The sequence below is a fragment of the Mesoplodon densirostris genome, chromosome 1, assembly GCF_025265405.1.
Source record: "Mesoplodon densirostris isolate mMesDen1 chromosome 1, mMesDen1 primary haplotype, whole genome shotgun sequence".
NCBI classification, from domain to species: domain Eukaryota; kingdom Metazoa; phylum Chordata; class Mammalia; order Artiodactyla; family Ziphiidae; genus Mesoplodon; species Mesoplodon densirostris.
Window position 1 is genome coordinate 28,024,782 of NC_082661.1, and position 25,672 is coordinate 28,050,453.

Consider the following 25,672-nt stretch of genomic DNA (forward strand, 5'->3'; position numbering starts at 1 on the left):
TGGTCGGTTTTCTTCAAATGTCTCAGTAAGGAAACAATCACCATGTTCTGAGCTTCTGGATGAAACTATTATTTATTTGTTGTTTTATAAAAGACCCTTAAAGGCTTCTGTCTGTGGGAGATAGCTGGGATTGTGAGAATTTGCATCTTAGGAGGATTTACTTTAGATTCACATTGGATATGAGGAAGAATCCACATTTTCTCTTAAGCTACATTGCCTAGTAACATTTCCATGTATTTCCTGGGTAAGTTGGGCATTAACTATGTCTCACCCAGCATCCACCCAGCGCTGGGGGAAAGAAAGCTGCTTTGCAGAGTCATGAGTCAGAGAGAATAAGTTAAAAATGGACCAATAAATCCTCAGCCAGTTTGTAGCTCAGCCTTGCTGTTCCATCTGTCCACTTCATTTTGCTTCAGTTTATATAAGTGACCCCTGTCTTCAGCAGTCAGAAGTTGACAGTTGCATTGGAGGGTGGCCCAGATTCTTGCCCTTAAAGGTGCTTTGGGTGCAAAGCCATCCCTTACTGTGGCTGACTTTAGCAATTTCCCTTTCTGTGACATTGTCTGTTTCTTATTCCTTTTCCTTTTTGGGACTTTCCAGTTCAATAGCATTAGGAGACCCAGTACCAGAGTATAACATACTCCCCCACTCCTCTTCCACCCTCTACCCCCAAAGAAACAAACAAAACTTCAGGCTTACTTTTAGAAGATATTGGATTACTTTTTTTTTTTTTTTTTTTTTTTTGCGATACGCGGGCCTCTCACTGTTGTGGCCTCTCCCGTTGCGGAGCACAGGCTCCGGACGCGCAGGCTCAGCGGCCATGGCTCACGGGCCCAGCTGCTCCGCGGCATATGGGATCCTCCCGGACCGGGGCACGAACCCGTATCCCCTGCATCGGCAGGCGGACTCTCAACCACTGCGCCACCAGGGAGGCCCTTGGATTACTTTTATAAGAAATGCCAGAAAGCTTTTCCCTAAGCCTCCTGGTATGACTTGAAAGGAAGAGAAAGCTTTACTGTCTTCAGTGACAACTTTTCTTCCTTCACTGGGGGACAGCTGTTCATGTCTGAGACACCTTTTCTTCTGGGATGGGGATAAAACATTTTTATTGTTGTTTTCATACTTTTGGAGAATAGCTGGTGATCATGGACCTCCTTACTTGTGGTAAGACTGGACAAAAACCTTCTTAGACTTTCATTTATTCATTTATTCAGTTTCACTAAAGGCTTGGGAGTATATTGGTGAGCAAAATAAATTTGGTTCCTGCTTTCATGGAGCATTTAGTTCCAGTTTGAGGAAAGCTGGAGGTTTGTTAAGAAATTATATTCCCATTCCCCACTCAGTTCTATCTCCAGACTCCTTTCCCTTTCCTTGGGCCTTATTTCTTTAAATCCTCTTCCTAGTCCTGGATGGATGGCTCTCTCTGGGTAATGTGGGCAGCTCCAGCCATTTCTCAAAAAAAAAAAAAAAAAAGAAGTGGTCAACAGTGTTGAGAATAGGAGAACCTTATTTCTCCCCCACCAGTGTACCCCCAACATTTTTTTTCTTTTTTTTTTGGCTGCATCGGGTCTTAGTTGCCGTGTGCAAGATCTTCGTTGAGGCATGCAGGCTCTTCCTTGCGGCACGTGAGCTTCTCTCTAGTTGTGGCGTGTGGGTTTTCTCTTCTCTAACTGTGGTGCACAGGCTCCAGGGAACGTGGGCTCTCTAGTTGTGGCTCGTGGGTTCCAGAGCACATGGGCTCTGTAGTTTGCGGCACACAGCCTCTCTAGTTGAGGCGCACGAGCTCAGTAGTTGCCCCGCGGCATGTGGGATCTTAGTTCCCTGACCAGGGATTGAACCTACATCCCCTGCATTGGAAGGTGGATTCTTTACCACTGGACCACCAAGGAAGTCCCTAATTTATTTTCTATCTCTACAAATTTGCCTATTCTGAACTTTTCCTATAAATGGAATGGTACAATGTGTGGCCTTTTGTGTCTGGCTTCTTTTACATAACGTAATATTTTCAAGGTTCATTCATACTGTAGCATTTATCAGTACTTCATTCCTTTTTATGGGTGAATAATATTCTGCTGTAGCTCTACCACATTTTATTTACCCATTCTTCAGGTAATGGACATTTGGGTTGTTTTTTGGCCATTATGAATAATGCTGCTATGAACATTTGTGTACAAGTTTTTGTGTAAACATAATGGGTTCATTCTTTTGGACAAGTATGTAGGAGTAGAATTTCTGGGTCATAGGGTTACTCTGTATTAACATTTGAGGAACTGCCAAACCACTTTCCAAGGTAGCTGTACCATTTTACAATCCTACCAGCAGTGTATGAGAATTCTAATTTCTTCCTGTCCTTACCAACAGTTGTTAACTGTCTTTTGGTTATTGCTATCTTAGTGGATGTGAAGTGTTATCTCACTGGGTTTCTCATCAGATACATGATTTGCAAATATTTTCTCCCATTCTGTGGGTTGTCTTCACTTTTTTTTTTTAATTTATTTCTTTATTTATTTTTGGCTGCGTTAGGTCTTTGTTGCTGCGTGTGGGCTTTCTCTAGTTGCTGCGAGCGGGGACTACTCTTCATTGCAGTGCGTGGGCTGCTCATTGCGGTGGCTTCTCTTGTTGTGGAGCATGGGCTTTAGGCGCACAGGCTTCAGTAGTTGCAGCTCGCGGGCTTTGGTAGTTGTGGCTCGAGGGCTCTAGAGCGCAGGCTCAGTAGTTGTGGTGCACGGGCTTAGTTGCTCCGCGGCATGTGGGATCTTCCTGGACCAGGGCTCGAACCCGTGTCCCCTGCATTGGCAGGCAGATTCTTAACCACTGAACTACCAGGGAAGTCCCTCTTTTCACTTTCTTGATGGTATCATTTGCAGCGCAAAAGTTTTTAAACTTGACCTATTTTTTCTTTTGTCAGCTTGTGCTTTTGGTATCCTAAGAAATCATTGCCTAATCCAAGTTCATGAAGATTTACTCTCATGTGTTCTTCTAAAAATTTTATAGTTTTTAGATCTTACATTAAATCTGTGTTCCATTTTGAGTTGTTGGTTTTTTTTTTCGCCACACCACATGGCATGTGGGATCCTAGTTCCCCAACCAGGGATCGAACCCATGCACCCTGCATTTGAAGCACAGAGTCTTAACCATGGGACCAACCAGGGAAGTCCCATTTTGAGTTAATTTTTGTGTAAGGTATGTAGTAGTGGTTCAGCATCATTCTTTTGCATGTAGATTTTCAGTTGTCCCAGCATCATTTCTTGAAAAGACTCTTCCCACTTAATTGTTTTGCCACCTTTGTCAAAGAGAAGCCTTAATCTATTCATAATGGCTGTTTTCTCATTCATTGCCCACTCACACGTTCCTCTTCTTCCCTACTCCTCCTCTCCTTTCAAGTCCCCTTTTCCAAAATACTTCTTAGCATGAAAGCTTTCCTTTGGCAAAGCTAGGTTTTGTTTAAATACCTGAAGGGCTGATATTAGATAAAAACCAATCTCAAAATGCAAACAGGGAATTCTCTGGTGGTCCAGTGGTTAGGACTCTGCTCTCACTGCCGAGGGCCCAGGTTTGATCCCTGGTTGGGGAGCTAAGATCCCACAAGTTTTGCAGTGTGGCCAAAAAAAAAAAAAAAAAAAGAAGAAGAAAATAAAGGGAAAATGCACGTCTCTTTCTTTGCCATGTATGGTGCTACAAACCCTGCTGCTGATAACCCATGTGGCTACATTTGTGGCATTTGTGATTGGAACTTTGTGGCATAGGACCCTCAAAATGATCCTCTTCTGGAAGAGAAGGATACAATTACCTGAAATGTAAAGGATATAAAGAGAGGAAGTCACCAGCAGCATGAGAAGCTGACTTTATCCACTTTACTACTTTGCTAAGACTGACTCTGGCTTGGGGTCTACTTTGCCCAAATGCCAGGGTCTCTGCGGAGAGTAGAATATCCACGTATTTGTCTTCTCAGCTGCCATAACAAAATACCACAGACTAGGCAGCTTAAAAAATATAAATTTATTTTCTCACAGTTCTGGAGGCTAGAAGTCCCAGATCAAGATCCAGCAGGGTCAGTTTCTGGTGAGGACTCTCTTCCTGGCTTGCAGACAGCTGCCTTCTGGCTGTGTCCTCACATGGTGGAGAGAGATCAAGCAAGTTCTCTGTTATCCCTTCTTTTTTTTTAATTTTTATTATTTTTATCTTTTTTTTAATCCCTTCTTTTAAGGACACTAATTCTGTTGGTTCAGTGCCCCACCCTTATGACCTCATTTAACCTTAGTTACTTCCATGAAGACTCTCTCTCCAAATATAATTATGTCAGAGGTTAGTGCTTCAGTGTATGAATTGGTGGGGTGGGGGCAGATATTGTCCATAACAATTCAGTACAGACCTAGTGAAGATGCCCTGATTAAACCTGTCCTAGCTTCCTGCTCCTGCAAGACTCTTCTCCCTGGTCTCTTCAGTTACCTTCTTTCCTTACTGACCTTCGTTTTCTACCAGGCTAGTCAGGGGCAAGGAACTTGTGTCCTTCGTGCAGTATTCACCTTCTCTGAACCTGCCCTTTTTGGATGGAATGGGTAGGGAGGGACTTGAACTCATACTTTGATCATTCATCTTCTTTTTATTTATTTTTTTGTTTTTAACATCTTTATTGGAGTATAATTGCTTTACAATGGTGTGTTAGTTTCTGCTGTATAACAAAGTCAATCAGCTATAGGTATACATATATCCCCATATCCCTTCCCTCTTACATCTCCTCCCACCCTCCCTATCCCACCCCTCTTCATTCATCTTCTGATAGAAAAAAATTGCTATTTCTTCTCTGGAACCTCAAGTTTTAGACTTTAGCACTGGACAGTTGCTACCTGTCAGGTGTTGATCAGTGAAAATGAGAGAGCTACTTTAGAATCTCTTAGTAGACCCCTCCCCCTTCTCCCAGATGTTCAGAAGAGATGCTAGTAAGTCTTTTTTAAGGTGATATCAGTGGGAAGGAAAGCCTAATGAAAAAAGAGAGATTCCTCCTTCATCCATAAATCTGGTATTTCATCTTTCTCCTACTGAGAGCTAGTCAGGCATAAGTTTAATTCTGGGACTGTGGCCAGGTGGGGAAATGTGAAATCACAACCGAGGTGAACGCTGGTAGCCTCCAAACTTCCTGGTGAAGGAGAAACTAAGTATTTCAGTCACTGCAAAGGTATGTGTCACTCAGTGTGGGCTGACTTAGCCTGGTTTTGGTGTTTTGTCATCTCTTTGCTGTCTCAGAACATATTTCCATTTCAACAGTATGAAGTCCTGAGAACTTTAATAGGAAGCTTCCAAACCCTCTCTGAAATACCCTGCTAAAGAGCATGGAGGGAGAACAGCCAGTGTCAGTCTATTTTTCTTACCTCTTAGGCCTAGTGCCCTGTACCTGCTATCTTCAGAAGATCAGATTAGTACTCAGATTTTACAGATAACAATCCCAAATAAACAGCAAGAAAAGTAAAGCAGGGATGTATACTCTGTATCCTTTGTGGGTACTGAATTAGAAATTACTAACTGGATGTACAGTGTTCCACCTCTCTCAGGTTTCTAAACAGTCCCTTAACTTGCCTGGTGGGAGACCTTCCATCACTTGCTGAGATCTGAAGCTCTGGGACGAGAATGTCACAGGGCGGGTTGGAAGATGATTTTATCTTCATTCCAAATATAAATTCTCAGACTGGCAAATCTGTCATACCCTCAGGATAAGTTTGCCCAAACAATATTAGCATATATGCCCTGCAATATCAAGCACAGGGCATCCACAGACCCAACTGACACTTGGCAGGTATAATGGTGAGAAGGGAAGGAAATAAGTGTACTTTTATTTTTTTTTAAAGAGTCTTTTTTTAACTTTATTTATTTTTGGCTGTGTTGGGTCTTCGTTGCTGCACGCGGGCATTCTCTAGTTGCGGTGAGCAGGGACTCTTCATTGCGGTGCATGGGCTTCTCACTGCGGTGGCTTCTCTTGTTGTGGAGCACGGGCTCTAGGGTGTGCGCGCTTCAGTAGTTGTGGCCCGCAGGCTCTAGAGTGCAGGCTCAGTAGTTGTGGTGCACGGGCTTAGTTGCTCCACGGCAGGTGGGATCTTCCCAGACCAGGGCTCGAACCCATGTCCCCTGCATTGGCAGGCAGATTCTTAACCACTGCACCACCAGGGGAGTCCCAATAAGTGTACTTTTTGAAGATAGTACCTTCCAATTTTTTTCTTTCTCTCCCCCATTTCCTCTCTCCTCCTTTTCTTGCTCTGAGCGCCTGCCCCTCTCTTTCTTTCTTCCCTCTTTTTCTTTTTCCTTTCTCTCTCTTTTCTTGCTTCCTTGCTTTATTTCTTGGCAAGAAAATTCCTCAGATAGAAAGGGAATAGAATTACAGCATCCCCATCTGTTCCATTCCCAGGGATTATTTAATTGTCCAAATTTCACCAGCTTCTCTGGATTGCTAGCTGGGCCCCAGTGGCTGCTACCATCCCGCCCAGACAGACATTAGGGTTTTTTGGAGTTCTCTGTTTTCCAAACCTAGGCAAACCAAAACAAAACAAAAAAAAACCCTAGTTCAGTCAAGTCAAGATTTTTTTATATATATAATTTAATTTAATTTATTTATTTATGTATTTGGCTGCTTGGGTCTTCGTTGCTGGGTGCGGGCTTTCTCTGGTTGTGGTGAGCAGGGGCTACTCTTTGCTGCGGTGCATGGGCTTCTCATTGCAATGGCTTCTCTTGTTGCAGAGTACGGGCTCTAGGCACGTGGTCTTTAGTAGTTTTGGCACGCAGGCTCGGTAGTTGTGGCATACGGGCTTAGTTGCTCCGCAGCATGTGGGATCTTCCCAGACCAGGGATTGAACCTGTGTCCCCTGCATTGGGAGGCAGATTCTTAACCACTGCACCACCAGGGAAGTCCAAGTCAGGATTTTTTTCAAAAAATTTTTTTTACTAAGAAATTTAAAGGAAACTTAAAAAAAAAAAACCTACAAAAGCATGAAATAGATGTATTTACAGAATGCAGATTCTGTTTTCCAAAATAACTGAGATCTAATTGTAGATAGATTTGTCTATTGTATTTCCTTTCCTCAATCCCATCACTTTTGCATGCTGGACCCTATGACCCAGACTCTACACTGGGTTAACTAAGTTAGTACTGCTGCTAGGTTTGGTGGGTTTCTCAGTTCCCTAAACCTGCCCTCCCATCTTCTCATTGGGTTTAGCCTCCTGGCTTTCTTTTCTGCTCCTGGACTGTTGCCATCCTTGCCAATACCCCCGAACGTTGCCTTCTGAATGAGAAAAATATTTGACACCCCACTTGGTCACAATGGATATTTGGGATTTAGACCAAGCCCCACAACCTTAACTTGCAGATAACATCTCTACCCTTCGTCCTAGCCTCTAGAAAAATAAGTTAGCAAAACTTGCCTCTTGCTTCTGACCCATGTCTGTCCTATTTGATTTGTTCATTCATTGAATATTTATTGAGCACCAGCTTGTGCCAGGCGTTGTGCTAGATATTTGACATTGCTTTGTTATATAAATATTGCAAGAATCCTCTTAAGGTTTAGTTCACTCTTTCAACAAACATTTATTGTATGCCTACAATGTACCCTTCCTAGATACTGTGCTAACTGCTAAAGTAGATATTATTATTCCCGTTTTTTTCCTCTGGTGAGACATACAGCTTTCCAAAATCGTTCAGGAAAACAAGTGGTCAAACTAGGATTCCAAACTATAGTGGGTTTTTTTTTGAAGTTTCTGGCTTATACTTATATTAGATTAAATGGTTTTATAATCCTTTACTATCAGTAAGTTATATTAAAAGAACATATTGATTTCTATTATGCTATCCAGACATACACATTTTAATAAACTGTTTATTTTGGAATAATTTTAGAATTACAGAAAAAGTGCAAAGATAACGCATAGAGTTTCTGTATGCCCCTCAGCCTAGTTTCCCCCATCTTACATTACCATGGAACATTTATCAACACTAAGAAATGGGCATTGATCTATTGCTATTAACTAAACTTCATATTTTATGTGGGTTTCACCAGTTTATCCATTAATGTCCTCTTTCTGTTCCAGGATCCAATTCAGAGTTATCACATTGCATTTAGTTGTCATGTCTCCCCAGTGGTCTCTGGTCTGTGACAGTTTCTCAAGTTTTGTTTTTCATGACCTTAACAGTCTCGAGGAGTACTGGCTAGGTATTCTGTAGAATGTACCCCAGTGTGGGTTTGTCTGATGTTTTTCTCACTATTAGATTCTGAGATTATGGATTTTTGAAAGTATATAACAGAGGCGAAGTGCCCTTCTCATCAGATCATACCAGGCGTTACATGACAGCCACATGACATCACTGGTGATATTCACCTTCATCGCTTGGTTAAGGTAGTATTCGCTAGGATTCTTTACTGTCAAGATACTATTTTTCCCTTTCGCTACTCTTCTTTGGAAATAAGTCTAGCCTACTTTCAGTGGGAATGGGAATTAAACTCCACCTCCTAAGGAGGAGAGTATCTACACATGTTATTTGAAATTGTTCTGTTAGAAATATTTGTCTGTTCTCCACATTTTTTAATCACTTTTATATCACTATGGACCCATGCTAACCTCTGGTCTAAAACCTGTGCTTTTTCTGCTGTACCAGACAAGAAATGACAAAGACCTATACTAAGACATTTGTTTCAGGAAAATTTATTTCAGATTTCAGAGGTTTTTAAAAGTTAGATTTGATAAGACTTGGTGACCTTGAATGTGACGGAGTGGTGGAGAAGGGAGTGTTTGAAAACAGCGCTCAGATTTTGGTTTGAATGGCTGGAAATAAAATTTTGGTTTGAAATATTAACTAACAAATATGATGATTGGTCGTAGACTTTGATAAAGCTTAGCTTCTTCGGAGACTGTATTTAGCCTATGTGTTACTGAATGCCCTGTTCTCCCAAGTAAGAGCAGAGCAAACTACTACTTTTCTTTCTGACTGAAACACCAGGGCCCCCTAGTGGACAGCCCCCCGGGTCCTGTTTCTTGTCTAAAGGATGCTTGGTTTTGTTTTTTGTTTGGTTGTGAGGTTTTTCCCTAGTTCATTTGCAGAGCAGAGATGCTTGATTCTGTTCTCTGTCTAATAAATTATTAAACCCTTCCCATTTTAAAGTAATCAGTTCACCCCGTGTGACCTCATGTTCCTAAGAGGACAGTTACTCTCTGACAATTACTCCCATGCTCTCATACTTTAAACCAGAAGGTAGTTGATACTTGTTTTTAACTCATTTATCCTCTTATTCCATCTGGTGCTATATTAATGTTAATTCTTTGTTTCAGAGCCATCATCAACCACTTTAACCCCAAAATTGAATCCTACGCTGCTGTGAATCACATATCCCAACTGTCGGAGGAGCAGGTAAGCCACTACTTTCCTCATAGTGACCCTAGTTCATGGCTAGCATCAAGCCCTCTCTGATGGCAGAGGGGTTCTATGACTGAGCTTCTAATGGGAGTGGCAAGAGCTAGGCTGCTAAGAGGAATCAGTAAGGGATTTGTTGATAGTACTTTAAATAGAATGATGGCTTCTGTTTTTGTGGCATATGAAGGGTTTGCTTAATTATGTAGAAGATATGTAGGTGAAATTTTGAATTGTTATTTTAGAGTGGGTGATATGGCATTTCTTCTTTCAATTTTAGGCAGAGAGTCATTTTGACTTTTGAAAATAAGAAATGAAAACTTAGCAATGGTTGAAACTGCCAATTAGAAAAACCCTGAGTTCAGCTTAATTTGATGCTGTTTGGCTCCTTAAAACATGACCCCTCCTTGGGGCAGATTTTCCTTAGTAATTGAGTTCTAATTTGCCTTGAGCAGTTATTTTGGAGGAGGTTTTTCTGTGGTATGGACCAAGTTGGAGATGCAGATAGTGTTGTGTGTTTGTTTTCCTTGAGTCTGGCCTGATTTCCTCTTCTCCCAAAATGCCTGTACTCGGCCCTGCATTATATAAAATTACAGATGGGGCTTTAGCGTGGCATGGTATTGAACTTGATGTTTCAGAATGAGACTCTTGAGTCCTGTTTTTTTTTTTTTTTTTTTGCGGTATGTGGGCCTCTCACTGTTGTGGCCTCTCCCGCCGCGGAGCACAGGCTCCGGACGCGCAGGCTCAGCGGCCATGGCTCACGGGCCCAGCCGCTCCGCGGCACGTGGGATCCTCCCGGACCGGGGCACGAACTCGCGTCCCCTGCATCGGCAGGCGGACTCTCAACCACTGCGCCACCAGGGAAGCCCGAGTCCTGTTTTTAAAAATACAAAATGAGACATGTATTCACACAATCTTCCTTCCTTCCCACCTACTCCCAAGTTGGAGGGCCTGGGTATTCATGAGGTGAGAGTCCAGATATAGGCTCCAAGCCAATTGAAAAAAAAAACACCTATGCTCTGCGCTCCCTTTTTTTGCCACTGAGCCTCTTGCTGGCAGGGCCAGCCAGCTAGCTGTTGAGTGATTGTGTGTTCAGTGTTCCTAAAAGCTGTTCCGCTCACCAAATGAGGCACCAAGCAACCCTTTTGCCTAACAGACAGCTTCTCAGTATTCCCACCAGTGGCTCTTTCCTCAGCCAGATGGATAGGACTCAATTAGTCTATCAGTTATTCCCCTTGACATATTTGTTCTCTTTTGTGAGGCCAGCTGTGAGAATCCATCCTCTTATTTAAACCGCTTTGATAAATGGCTTTCATTTTCTTTTTTCCTCTTCTGCCTATGGAGCAGTCCTAAGTCCTGTATAGGACTTTGATGCCACTGCTCTCTGTGAGGTGCTTCAAGATCCTACCTTTTCCCTGTTGGACCAGTTCAGATCAGTTTTATTATATCATTTTTATGCAAAAGAATTCAACATCTTGAGTTTTGTATAGTGAAAGAATGGGTGACTTTCTTACCACAGTGAGCTCTGGTTAGTCTAAAAGCTTTAAAAAAAAAAAAAAAAAAAAAAAAAGGAAGACACATTTTCCCAGTCAGCCACGTGCAGTATTCATCCCCCAGCAGCTTGGGAAGGTCAGGCTGAAATCTTCCTACAGCAGTAGCAGCCACAGACCAATAATAAAAATCCATTCTGGCGCATGAGGCAATCTGGAAAAGGATGATTAGCAAGCACGTGTCCTCACCCTTCTCCAACTTCTTTCAAAGTTAAATGAAGTGATGAAAGTGACTCTCAGTAAGAGTCCACAAGCCAGAGATGAGGCGACTTCTATAGAGTTGGGAGAGTACACAGCCCTATTTGAGAATGAGGAAGGGATAGCGCTCTCAAAGATTTATTTTCTTAGTCAGTAAATAATTGCATGCCTGCTGTATACAAAGTGTGGTCCTGGGTAGTAGGGATCAGTGGTGAATAATCTAAGTGTAGTCCTTGCTCTTATGGAGTTTTTGTATATTCATTACCTCTCTTAACAACTCTTTTCACTTGGGTAGTGGGGGAGGGGTGACGACTATTCTGGGACCCTTTTCAAAACTGTCCTCAAAATAGTTGTTGCTTCTCTTCCCTAACTGACTCTGAAGGGCAATAAATGACAGCATGAGGGTGCACTTGGTTTTATTCTCAGCATATCAGATTAAAAGTATTTTGACTCCTTGTTAATCTCCAACATGTGTTGGAGCACTTCTCTCCCCTCAGTTATGAATATTAATGCTAATGTCACTAATGTGAAGTGTATTCACAGCTTCTCAAAGAACTGGCTTTGGGATGCAATAGAGCCTGGTGGTGCAGTGGTTAAGACTCCGCACTTCCAATTCAGGGGGCTTGAGTTCAATCCCTGGTGGAAGAACTAAGATCCCACATGCCACTTGGCCAAAAAAAAAAAAAAAAAGTAAGAAAGAAAAAGAAAAATAGGGCCTGCAGTTGTTAGCAGCAAACTAAGTAGAAAGAAAAAATCGGGAACTTAATCCCCAAGTAGATTCTAAAGTACTCCTTCTTTTTTTTTTTTTTTTTTTTTTTGCGGTACGCGGGCCTCTCACTGTTGTGGCCTCTCCCGTTGTGGAGCACAGGCTCCGGACATGCAGGCTCCGAGACATGGCTCACGGGCCCAGCTGCTCCGCGGCATGTGAGATCTTCCCGGACCGGGGCACGAACCCGTGTCCCCTGCATCGGCAGGCGGACTCTCAACCACTGCGCCACCAGGGAAGCCCTAAAGTACTCCTAAAGTAAAACCTAAAGACCATGGATAGGCATTAACTGGGATTTATAGCATTTAGTAAGATAGCAGACAAGAGAGGGCTCTTTGCTAGATCTGCCTGCCTAGGCTGCCATTTTCTTCTGGCAAGAAGTTTAGTTCTGGCAACCCCGAGACACATTCTAGTGTGTGTTTGAGGCATTTCAAGATGATGTTTGTAAATCCATTGTTGCTTAATAAACAAAGCCCAATCTCTCACACTGGGGTTTCTTTTCAGATGTCCAGAAGATAGATGACATTTTTTATTACTTCTCATTGGCTTCATGGAGGGCAAAGCTTTTTAATCAGTTAATACCCTCAGCATGACTGAATGGTCATTCATTTTCTAGTGTAATAAACTGCGTGCATTTTTATTTTGTATACACAGGTGTCATATTTGTCTGGAGTTGATTGTGAAGCTTGCTCATTTTGACTCCTTTTGTGCGTGTGTGGTAAAATCTGCATAAAATTTACCATTTGAATAATTTTTAAGTGTACATTTCAGTGGCATTAAGTGCATTCACATTGTTGTACAACCACCACTACTATCCATCTCCAGAACTTTTTCATCAGTCCATGCTGAAACCCTAAACCCATTAAACAATGACTCCTCATTTCCTGTACCCCCAGCCCCTGGTAACCACTATTCTACTATTTGTCTCTATATATCTGACTATCCTAGGGGTCTCACAGATAGTGGAATCATACAATATTTGTCCTTTTGTATATGGTCTATTTCTCTTAGCAAAATGTCTTCAAGTTTCGTCCATGTTGTAGCATGTATCAGAATTTCATTCCTTTCAAAGCTGAATAATATTCCATTGTATGTGTATAGCACATTTTGTTTATCCTTCTAACCATCGATGGACATTTGGATTGTTTCCACCTTTTGGCTATTGTGAAGAATGCTGCTATGAATGTTGGTGTTTTGAGTCCCTGCTTTCATTTCTTTTGTTTATATACCCAGAGGTGGGACTGCTGGATCAAATGGTAGTTAATTCTATGTTTAATTCTTTGAGAAGCCATCATAGTGTTTCCCACAGTGGCTGCACCATTTTACATTCCAATTTTTCCACATCCTTGTCAACACAGGTTGTTTTCTGATTTTTTCGATAATAGCCATCCTAATGGGGGTGAAGTAGTATCTCATTATGGTTCTGATTTTTATTTCCCTAATCATTATTAATGTTGAGTATCTTTTTATGTGTTTATTGGCCATTCATTTATCTTCTTTGGAGAAATGTCTCTTCAAGCCCCTTGCCCATTTTTTAATTGGGTTGTTTGGATTTTTGTTGTTGAGTTTTAGGAATTCTTTATATATTCTAGATATTTATCCTTCATCAGACACATGTGATTTGCAAATATTTTCTCCCATTCTGTGGGTTGCCTTTTTACTATGTTGACAGTGTCCCTTGATGAACAAGTTTTCAATTCTGATGAAGTCCGGTTTGTCTGTTCTTTGGTTGCCTGTACTTCTGGTGTCATCATTGCTAAATCCAGTGTCATGAAACTTTTCCCCTATGTTTTCTTCTAAGAGTTGTATAGTTTTAGCTCTGACATTTAGGTCTTTGACCTATTTTGAATTAATTTTTGTATATGGTGTTTGGTAAGGACACTTTGACCGCTTTTTGTATTTCACGTATCTTTATGAATAAAGTTTATGGAGAAGGTACAACTTGCTTTTCCAAGAACTGTGAAACTACTCCCAGTTTATTCCCTACTAGGTTTCCTTGTCTTTAGTACATCTTATAAAAATTGACCTTCAGGCCCCTTGCCCACCCTCAGCTGAGATTTAGCTCCTTTCTCTTCTCAGTACGGCTTGTTGGTAAGCATCTGTCCCTAGCTGGTAGAATCATTTGGTATGCCCCTATCCCTACCAGTGACACGCACCCTGATTTTTATTCTCTCCCGAGGATAGCTGAGTCACACAACCTGTGGCATTTTCATAGATAAATCCCAATGACCCTTTTGTTTCTACTAAATAAATGTGGAAGGAAGGTATTTAAGAGAAACTCTAGACCCCAGACTAAATCTTGGGTTTGGATGCTTTGAGGATATACTGTCTTGATGATGCAGTGCTCCCTGCAGATAAGTATGTTAAAATAGAAGAGCTCTTCAGTGGGTTCTCCTCCCTATCCTGTCCTACCCTAAACTCTTATATACTCCCTGTCCTTTATTCCTGCTTTTCAAATTAGGAAAAATACTTTTTTATTACTGGCTGCATCCTACTAGAATTGGGTCTACACTCAAGAGATCTGTCATGAAATTTTTTGGAATACTAGCTCACAGGTTTTTAACCCGAAGTCCAAGAATAGGCTTTAGAAAATTACTGCACACTGAAATTGTGTAAAATTATGCATATGTCTTTTTTTTTTTCTTGAAGAGGGTCCATCTTTCTTAAAAGTCTCAGTCAGCCTTTGACCCCTTCAACACACAATTTTTTTTTAAAGAATCACTGGCTTAGGTGTCTTGAATAGTACCTCATACTTTCCTTGCCCCGAAAGCCATCAGACCTTTGAAAATGCCCACTGAGGATCTTAAGCACCTTTTAGACTATTCACTATTTGTTTTGGTTTGCAAATGCTATGACATTGATTTATATCAGCTCTAACTTCCTTATAGGCAAAAGAGGGATTCATAGCAGAACTTTACAGAAGATTCTCTAGAGCCCTGAATATCTAGAGTACCTAGTGGCAATTTAGGATTCAAGTCAAAACCTTCCCTGAGCACCTGATTCCTTAAGCTTTCAGTCACACTCATGACCAATTTTGTGCCATTGAAATATCCCATTGGAAAACAAGTAAATGGCCCACTTTTACTTTCTTCAGCCTTCATTCAGCTATCAGTATTTTAGCATTTAGTGCTTTGTGCTTTAGATTGAGCCAGGCATTTGAGGGATACAGAGGTATGATAAAGGGCCTTTGTTCTCAAAGGATGGAGTAAGTGGAAAAGATGGCTTAAGGCAATTTATTATCAATAGCCGACCAGTACTAGCAATAGGATCTGTGGGTTCCTGTTGGAGAAAGATCTCTGCAGGTTGTGATGGTCAGGAAAGGCCATGTGGAAGAGAGAAGAAGTGAGTTGGGCCTTGAAAGAGGAAGGATAGGAATTGGATAAATGGAGAGGCACAGATTGTAAAATGTACTCAAAGCCAGGACCTGAAAAGGACAGAAAGAGTGGAGAAGAGTCCCAGAGTTTCTATGCCTTGTCCTTGGGTCCCAAGGCACCCAAGGGCTGGATGCCTTAGAAATATGATTCAGTCATTTAAATTGTTAGCACATCTTCCATAAACCCTAGTGCACTGACCCTCATCCCTGTCCTAACTGTACTCCCTTTGATTCAGTTCACAAGTGTTCATCTCAAAGGCCTAGCATGAGCCAGCCTCACTGCTACTAGGCATATGATTAGACCTACTGAGCAAACCTATCTCTCTTTTTTTTCCTGGTAAAAAACACATAACAAATTTTTTGTGTGTGTGTGGTACGCAGGCCTCTCACTGTTGTGGCCTCTCCCGTTGCGGAGCACAGGCTCCAGACGTGCAGGCTCTGGACGTGCAGGCTCAGCGGCCATGGCTCACAGGCCGAGCCGCTCCGCAGCATGTGGGATCTTCCCGGTCCGGGGCACGAACCCGTGTCCCCTGCATCGGCAGGCGGCCTCTCAACCACTGCGCCACCAGGGAAGCCCTTAACCATTCTTAAGTGTACACTACAGTAGTGTTAATATATACATTGTTGTGCAATTTATCATGGGTTCGAGCCCTGGACTGGGAAGATTCCACATGCCACGGAGCAACTAAGCCCATGCACCAGAACTACTGAGCCTACGTTCTAGAGCTCGCGAGCCACAACTACTGAGCCCACATGCCACAACTACTGAAGCCTGCAGGCCTAGAGCCTGTGCTCCACAACAAGAGAAGCCACCGCAATGAGAAGCCCACGCACTGCAACAAAGAGTAGCCCCCGCTCACCGCAACTAGAGAAAGCCTGCGTGCAGCAACGAAGACCCAACACAGCCAAGACAAAAAACAAAAAAAACCCCTGAAACTCTGTGTATTGAACAACTCCCCTTTCCCTGCCCTCCACCTTGCCCCTGGCAACTACCATTCTACTTTCTGTTTCTAAGCGTGAGCAAACCTATCTTGATGCTGGTATTCCTTTAAACCAAGTGCCCCAGGGGCTTGCTAAAAATTTTTCATACAAATTTAGGAATTTTCCGGGAAGATCACAAAGGTGGTCTGCTGGCACCCCCGTGTGCCACAGGACTATAGGACAGTGTCACCAGATGCCTCCCATTATTTCTTCAAGTCTCCACTCTCACTAAGGCTTTGGATTTTGGTTTCAGAGGAGGCCCTGTATAATGTCGTATGTTATAAGAGGTATCTTTGAAAGTATTATGATGAAACAGAGAATCATTCATCTGTAGGAGTAGGTTAAAGTCAATTAGGGAAACAAAAAATGCTTCACATCTGATTGAGTGAAAGTTGCATTGGAAGCTGAGTATTTCTTTTCATCTATTAGTCATCTTTCTAACCCTTTTTGCTTTTCTCCTGATCCTAAGATAATAGCCACTATAAATAACTGCTGGGTGTTTAAAGATCCTAACGAAACCTAACTTTATTTTCCCAGAGAACAGTGAGATAATGCTAATAAGAGGAGAGCCCTAGTTTGTGGGGCAAACATTGTTAGTGTGTCTGGGTGGCATCCGTTACTTGTGAACATCTAGGAGGAAGCACAGAAAGATTTTGGGGAGATATCCTAAAAGCTTCAAGGCATATGAGGAAAATGGAGCCTGGTACTTCAACTTTAGAGTTCTTGGCCCTTGGGGTGCTAGTAAATGTTTAACAACTGGTAGGGAGGTGAGTGGTTGGAGGGGGCTGATTTGTAGTGCTGAGGGTGAATGCTCCCACCATGGCTACATGGTGTGAAGCCAAGTGGCTCTCACAGTGCTTGAAAATTTAACAATCATCTCTCACAGGCCAAGCATGTGTAAGTCAGCTCCAGCATACCACTGGTTGTTGAGGAAGACTGAGAGAAGGGGGCTGTAAAGCTGTGAGGCGGGGCTTTTTGAGCAGGAGGTGAGTGTGGGTCACTTTCCCCATAGATCCAGCTATATTGCCTCCCAGGGCAATCGAGTCCTCTGAGCAGCCCATTCTGAGAGCCCCTGTTATGTTTTCTCATCTTAAAACAGGGCCTTGGCTACCATGCAAGGCAGCCTTGGCAGAGACATATGCTGGTGAGCTGAGATTTAAGACTCTCACGATAGCCATAACTCAGTTTCCTGTACTTGGCATTGTGTTTTTGTACAACAACCTGTAGTTTTGCACTGCCTCTCTCTAACCCTGAGTGATGGTTGCTGTGGGAACTCTGAGTACGAGCATGTGACACAAGCATTGGCTGTCTGGCCCTTCCTCTCTTGGTGTCTTTGTTTAGATTCTGACATTTCAGTTGACCTATTTGGCAGGAAAAAGTTTGATATGAGTTATTTGTTCACTGGATTCACCAAAGCAGAAAGACACAAAGTCAGAGGCAGAGGGATTTTCCTACAAGCTGCTAATAAACCTTGGAAATCAACTTTATGTTACATAGGGCATCTTGAGAAGGTCCACTTAAGAAGGTCAGCTGATTATGTGCTGCTAGGATGTCCACTCTCTTACTTGGACCAAGAGGTAAGCTGCACTACCAGAGACAGGGGAGAAAGCTGGATTTTAGCTCCTCTGAATAGGGAAGAAAGTATCTTGGATTTTAAAAAGGACACAAATAGATAAAAGGAAAGGAACAACTAGGAGTTTCTGAGCTAGGCACTTTTACTTAGGCTATGTAATTAATTCTTTAATCAATTGTTTGAGGTAGGTACAGTTATCCTCATTTTATAGATGATGATGCTAAAGAGACTTAAGTAATTTGTTCAAGATCACACAGCTGTTAGTGGTAAAGCCATAGTGTGAACGTAGGTCAGTCTGACACCAAAGTCTGAGCTTTTCATTGGCCGAAGCACGTGAGACAACTGGAGTTTGTCAAGTATCCTGAAGGAAGAGGCAAGTCAGGATAGGAAGGTGCAGGGAGAAACAGAGAGAATGGGGATAACAGGGCTCATTCCTAAGGGGTGGGGAAAGGTCCTGGTTTGGGAACGCGGCCCATTCGGTTAAGGAAAGAAAGTACTGAACAGGGGCTTGGAGAGTTTGCCCGCCAGTTAGGCAGAAATGCCTAAGTAGAGGCTCCTGGCACAGTATGATAACTTTATAAATGAGGGAAAAGTCTCTTTATTCCATACAAGCATGTCAGAAAAGTCACTATGAGAAATAAAGCTTTTCCACACACCAAAGGAAGATGACGAAATTTTTTAAAGTTCTTATGTACTTATCTCTTTTAAAGATAATATATTTATGTGGGTCAAAACCAAAAAAGTAGCACACTGAATTTTAATTATTTTTAAAGTGGTAGTTCCATTTTGTTTAAAAAAATAAAGGGAAAATGAAGATTCAAAATTAATGTCCCACAGCCAAGCTAGATGAATGCAGAGGTCACTGGTGAAGAGCCCAGCTTATTATTCATGTCTGCCACTGTCAGCATTTCCTTCAATTAAGTATGAATTTTGAAATGCCCATCACATAAACTTTCTGGTCTTCCTCAGTCAGGCTTCATTGTCGGTGAAACTTCATTGGCAGTGCATGAAAGGAGTAGCTTTGGAGCTCGTAGGAACTCCAGTAGTTGTCAGCTTTTCAAGAGGTTACAGGAGACAGCAGCCCTTGCTTTCTTGGTTTAAGGTAAGAAAGACCCTTTATCCCAGCTACTAGATATACAGGTAGGACTTCACTCTTCAGTTTATTTATTTATTTGGCCGTGTTGGGTCTTAGTTGCGGCACGCGGGATCTTTCCTTGCGGTGTGCGGGCTTCTCTCTAGTTGTGGCATGTGGGTTTTCTCTCTCAAGTTGAGGCATGTAGGCTCAGTAGTTGTGGCATGCAGGCTTAGTTGCCCTGTGGCATATGCGATCTTAGTTCCCTGACCAGGGATTGAACCCACGTCACCTGCATTGGAAGGCGGATTCTTTACCACTGAACCACCAGGGAAGTCCCTTTAGTTTGTTTTTTAGCCACCTCCTTCCTTCCAAATAGATCTTCGTGTACTTTTGTTTTATTTCCATTGCAACCTCTCTCCCAGGAGGTAGCTCAAAACTCTATAAGGTGTGCTTGGAAGAGTATGGTTTGCCACTGTGATAGTAACACTGGAGGCCAGAACTGTCACTATGCAAACTGTTATCTCTGTTATAAGCTGTGTTAATTGGAAATGTTTTTGCTAAGTACCATAACAGCACTTTGACCTTTCACAGTGACCCTGCTCAAAAAGAAGTTACAGTCTTAAAAATGACCCACCCAGCTAGAAGGGAAACTGTGGAGAGCCCACAAATGGGATTTCTGTTAAAGAATTTTGTCTGTTAAGGAGGGATAGATAAGTGAGGCCTGGCAGTGAGGCAGAGACCCCATATCAGATTGTCGGAGAGACGGTGTTTTCTTTTTCCCTCCCTGAGATGTGATATATTTCCAAGAAAAGAAAGCTCAAGTAGGGAGAACAGAGATCTACCTCTTGGTTTCAGCTGGGTGGAGTGTCCAGCCTGCAGTAAGCCATAGAGAGGGAGAAGGCCTGATGCAATATTTGGTAAACATGTCTATCATGTTCCCCCACCGCTGTTATCTTGGCTGCCTCTTGGTGTGATTGCATACCTTGCTTGTGCAGGGTAAGGACCTGGGCATGTTGGATCTGTAATTAGTGCAAAGAAAAGCTTCACAAGCTTCACCCCTGGAAACAAGGGGGTTTCTAGGGCTTCAACCAAATCAAGTCAGGGAGGTGGGGCAACTACCCAGGCAAATTAAAGAAAGTCATTGTCACCACTCCTTTAACAAACTGATGGCCTTTCACGAATCACCCACTGTGAGTTTCATTATCTGGTCAACCTTTCTGAAAGGCAGAGCCAACCTGTCAGATCAATAAATTTCAGGGCAGTCAAGAGCCCTTTGTTTGGTAGCAGGCTTGAAAGACACGGATGGACTGGAGAACTGGCCAACTTAAATTGGTTCTGAAGGGACTTCCCTAGTGGCGCAGTCATTAAGAATCTACCTGCCAATGCAGTAGACACGGGTTCGAGCCCTGGTCCAGGAAGATCCCACATGCTGTGGAGCAACTAAGCCTGTGCGCTACAACTACTGAGCCTGTGCTCTAGAGCCCACGAACCACGACTACTGAGCCCATGTGCCACAACTACTGAAGCCCGCATGCCTTGAGCCCGTGCTCCACAACAAGAGAAGCCACTGCAATGAGAAGCCTGTGCACTGCAACGAAGAGTAGCCCCTGCTCGCCGCAATTAGAGAAAGCCTGCGCGCAGCAAAGACCCAACGCAGCCTAATTAATTAATTAGTTAATTAACTTTAAAAATTGGTTCTGAAATTGAGTTTGGTCCTGAAGTATATGAGACGAAAATAGAAAGGGGAAAAAATCTTCTGCATATTATATACAAGTTGGCTGTATAGAGGAAATAGTTATCTTTTAAAAGGCATCATCTTTTTTATCATAAGAGATTTGTGTCCACCTTTTGTATCCTTGTTTCCAAACAATTATATTGGATGATTGTGCCCTGGAGAGATATTCATGTTATCTTGGATAGAAGGTCACTGTAAGCCCCTAGTGGAGGGGAAGGATGCTCACTCAATTGAGGCCTATGAGTTTGTTATCAGGTTACTATTTGTTCTAGCTTCTGTACTGTTGGCTTGTTTTCTTTTTTTCAGCCACTTTGAGCTAAAGTGTTCTGAAAAAGAATCAATTCTTGCCTCCCAAGGAAGTTCTCAGAACCTGCTTTTGTCTAAGAATTCTCTGCTTCTGGGTGTCCTTGGTTCGTGCAGCAAGGAATGGGTGCCCCAGCTTCACATCCCCCAGATTATTTCTTTTCTGTGCAGAAGGACAGAGGTTTCTGCTCTGTGCCAAGCCAGGGGATATAAAATGCAAAAATCATACATGCCCTTGAGGACCTCACAGTATAAGAATCAGGATCACTAATTTCTTGCTTAGACCTTTGCTTCTGTGCCCTCCTGTAGACCTCACTCAGCTGATGTATTTGGCGTGCTTGTAGCAGCATCCCCCAGCCTTTTATAAACCTAAGAAGGTTTAGGTTTGTAGGTACCCTAGTGAAAAAATACCTCATTATAAATCCGTAAGTGGTTGGCTGATAACCCTTATTTGGAGTGAGTTTCCACAAGGAGAGCCATGATCATCTCATATCTTTCACCCCTGCTTCAGTTTCATAAAAAAGGCAAAAGTGGAACTTTCATTAGATGTCCTTGGTAAAGGTAGGACTCTATAAGTTCCTGAGCTTGGCAAATGATTGAGTTTGTCAAAAGATCCATCTACAATACACCCACTTAAAAAAACCTCATGTGGCTACTGCCCAGCTGAAAATGATTTCAAACACTGTTGATTGCTACCTGTAGTCCCTTTAATTTGTTAGGGAGGATTGCCAGGGATGGAGAGGTAGGGAGGAGTAGCACAATGAAGGGGAATCTTTGGCCTTGTGGAAATACTAGGAACTCCTGGCTTACAGATACTGATATTTCAGTCTGAATCATTCTTGCCCCAACCAAAAATGGAATGGTAAGACCAAAAAAAGACAAAGTTTACTGCCATGGCCCTACTTTTTTTTTTTTTTTTTTTCCTAGTCATGATTTACTGGACTTTTTACTTAACTTTATTGAGATGTAATTAACATATAATAAAACATATTCGTGTAATCATCAGCATCACAAGATATAGAACCTTTTACTTCCATCACTCATAAAAGTTCTCCTTAACAGTTAGTCTTATCTGCATATCTGAGCCCTAGGCAACCACTGATGTAATTTCTATCACTATAGATTAGATTTGTCTTTTCTTTTTAAAATTCATTTATTGTTTATTTTGGCTGCACTGGGTCTTAGTTGCAGCACGTGGGATCTTCATTGCAGCATGCAGACTTCTTAGTTGCAGCATGGGGGTTTCTTAGTTGTGGCATGCACGCAGGATCTAGTTCCTCGACCAGGGATCAAACCCGGGTGCCTTGCACTGGAAGCACGGAGTCCTACCCAGTGGACCACCAGGGAAGTCCCTAGATTTGTCTTTTATAGAATTTCACGTAAACTCTGTTGTGTCTGAGATTCATCCATATTGTGACACTTCTAGCTGTTTACCGAAGAGGAATGAAAATATATGTCCACCCAAAGACTTGTATACAAATAATATTCATAATAGCATTATTCATGATAACCAAAAACTAGAAACAACTAAAACAACCAAAGCAACCAGCAACTGAATGGGTAAACAAAATGTGATACATCCATACATACAATGGAATATTATTCAGCCATAAAAAGGAATGAAGTACTGACACCTGCTACAACATGGATGATTCTTGAAAACATATGCAAAATGAAGGAAGCCAGTCACTAAAGACTACATGTTGTGTGATTCCATTTATTTAAAATGTCCAGAATAAACAAATCTATAGAGATAGAAAATAGATCGGTGGTTACCTAAAGCTGGGGTTGGGGAGTAAGTTGGGAAATGATGCTAATGGTTATGAAGTTGATGAAAATGTTCTAAACTTAGATCATGGTGATAATTGCCCCCTATGTGAATATACTAAAACTATTGAATTGTACACTTAAAATGATTGAATTTTATGGTATGTAAATTATCTCTCAATAAAGATTTTTTTTAAAAGAAAGAAAAAGAAACTGCCAAACTGTTTTCAAAAGTGGTTGTACCACTTTTAATTCCCACCAACAATGAATAAGAGTTCTATCTACTCCATATCTTTGTCACACTTGGAATTGTGAGTGTTTTTAATTTTAGCCATTCTGGTGGGTAGGCCGTGCTCTAGTAATACTGCATACATAGTTTTTAAAATTACTGTTAATTTATTTTGTGTGATGTCGAGCAGCTGATCATTTGCCTGTTTTTAAAATTTGAGTATTATAATATTTATGAGTTTTTGTATCGATATATTCTGGATGCAAGTCATTTGTCATATATATGTATTGCAAATATTTTCTCCTAGTCAGTTGCTTGTGTTTGCAAGTTATTAATGGTGTTTTCAAAGTCCAGACATTTTAATGAAGACCAACTTTAATTTAATACCATAAAGATGAATTTATTAATTTTTTAACACTTTTTGCTATTGTGTTTTATTTAGTAAATCTTTGCTCACTCCTAGTTGTGAAATTTTTCACCTGTATTTTCTTCCGTAAGTTTTATAGTTCTGTCTTTTACATTTAGTTCTATGCTCCATATCAAGTTAATTTTTTGTAAAATGTTTGGTAATGGTAAATGTTCATCCATTTCCCACCCACCCCCCCACCCCCTGCCCTGCAACATCCTGTTGTTCCATTGTCATTTGTTGAAAAGACTATTCTTTCCCCTATTGAAATACCTTGGCACATATGTAAAAAATCAATTCACCATATATATGTGGGTCTATTTCTGAAGTATTAGTTCTGTTCCATTGGTCTAATATATGTCTAAATTTTTATGCCCTACACTGTCTTACTTTAGGTCTATAGTAAATCTTGAAATCAGGTAATATAAGTCCTCTGATTTTGCTCTTTTTAAAAGTTGTTTTGAATATTTGAGGTCTTTTGCATTTCTATACAAAGTATAAAATTAGCTTGTCCATTTCTACACAAAAAAAGGCTGCTAAGATTTTTTAAATTTAATATTTATTATTTATTTTTGGCTGCAACGGGTCTTAGTTGCGGCATGCAAGATCTTTCATTTCAGCATGTGGGCTTCTTCACTGCGGTGTGTGGGCTTCTCTCTAGTTGTGGCATGCGGGTTTTCTCTTCTCTAGTTGTGGCTCACAGGCTCCAGGGCGTGTGGGCTCTGTAGTTTGCAGCACGTGGGCTCTCTAGTTGAGGCTTGCGAGCTCAGTAGTTGTGGCGCGGGAGCTTAGTTGCCCCATGGCATGTGGGATCTTAGTTCCCTGACCAGGGATGGAACCTGCATTCCCTGCATTGGAAGGTGGATTCTTTACCATTGGACCATCAGGGAAGTCCCAAGCCTGCTAAGATTTTGATTGGAATTGAATTAACGCTATAGATCAACTTGGGGGAGAATTGACACTTTAACAATATTATATTCAAATCCGTGATCATAATATACCTATTTATTTAGATATTTAAAATTTTCTCACCAATATTTTGTAGTTTTTAGCATACTGTTTTGCATCTGTTTTGTTCAATCTATCCATAAATATTTCATTTTTTATGTTATCTAAATGGTATTTTTTATTCTTTTCCATTATGGTTTATTACAGGATACTGAATATAGTTCCCTGTGCTATACAACAGGATCTTGTTGTTTATCCATTCTATATATAATAGTTTGCATCTGCTAATCCCAAACTCCCAATCCAACCGTCTGCCCCCAGCAACCACAAATCTGTTCTCTGTGTCTTTGAGTCTGTTTCTGTGTTGTAGATAAGTTCATTTGTGTCATATTTTAGATTCCATATATAAGTGATATCATATGGTATTTGTCTTTTTCTTTCTGATTTACTTCGCTTAGTATGATGATCTCTAGGTCCATCCATGTAGCTGCAAATGGCATTATTTCATTCTTTTTAATGGCTGGATAATATTCCATTATATATATGTACCACATCTTCTTTATCTACTCATCTGTCAGTGGACATTTAGGTTGTTTCCATGTCTTGACTACTGTAAATAGTGCTGCTGTGAACATTGTGATGCATGTATCTTTTCGAATTATAGTTTTATCCAGCTATATGCCCAGGAGTGGAATTGCTGGATCATATGGTAACTCTATTTTTAGTTTTCTGAGGAACCTCCATATTGCTCTCCATGGTGTCTGCACCAGTTTACATTCCCACCAGTGTAAGAGGGTTCCCTTTTCTCCACACCCTGTCCAGCACTTGTTACTTGTAAACTTTTAATTTTTTCTTGCGGGAGCTTAGTTCGCAGACCAGGGATCGAACCCAGGCCCCTGGCAGTGAGAGCACCAAGTCCTAACCACTGGACTTGCAGGGAACTCCCTGTAAACTTTCTAATGATGGCCATTCTGATGGGTGTGAGGTGGTATCTCATTGTAGTTTTGATTTGCATTTCTCTAGTAATTAGCTATGTTGAGCATCTTTTCATGTGCCTATTGGCCATCTGTGTGTCTTCCTTGGAGAAATGTCTATTTAGGTCTTCTGCCCATTTTTTGATTGAGTTGTTTGTATCTTTGTTATTGAGTTGTATGAGCTGTTTGTATATGTTGGATATTAAGCCCTTGGTCACATTGCTTGCAGATATTTTCTCCCAGCCTGTAGGTTATCATTTTGTTTTGTTTATGGTTTCCTTTGCTGTGCACAAGCTTATGAGTTTGATTAGGTCCCATTTGTTTATTTTTGCTTTTATTTCTATTGCCTTGGGAGACTGACTTAAGAAAACATTGATATGATTTATGTCAGAGAATGTTTTGCCTGTGT

General features: G+C 41.5%; 1 protein-coding gene across 5 annotated transcripts in view; it reads left to right on the plus strand.

The window, feature by feature from the left end:
• Positions 1-25,672, plus strand: part of ARMH3 (armadillo like helical domain containing 3) — a 188,008-nt gene that overhangs the window by 148,084 nt on the left and 14,252 nt on the right. For all 5 annotated transcript variants that reach the window (XM_060100473.1, XM_060100467.1, XM_060100463.1 and 2 more), the window contains exon 24: positions 9,307-9,385. In XM_060100473.1, coding sequence (XP_059956456.1) covers positions 9,307-9,385 — 79 coding nt within the window. The remainder of the gene's footprint in view (positions 1-9,306; positions 9,386-25,672) is intronic.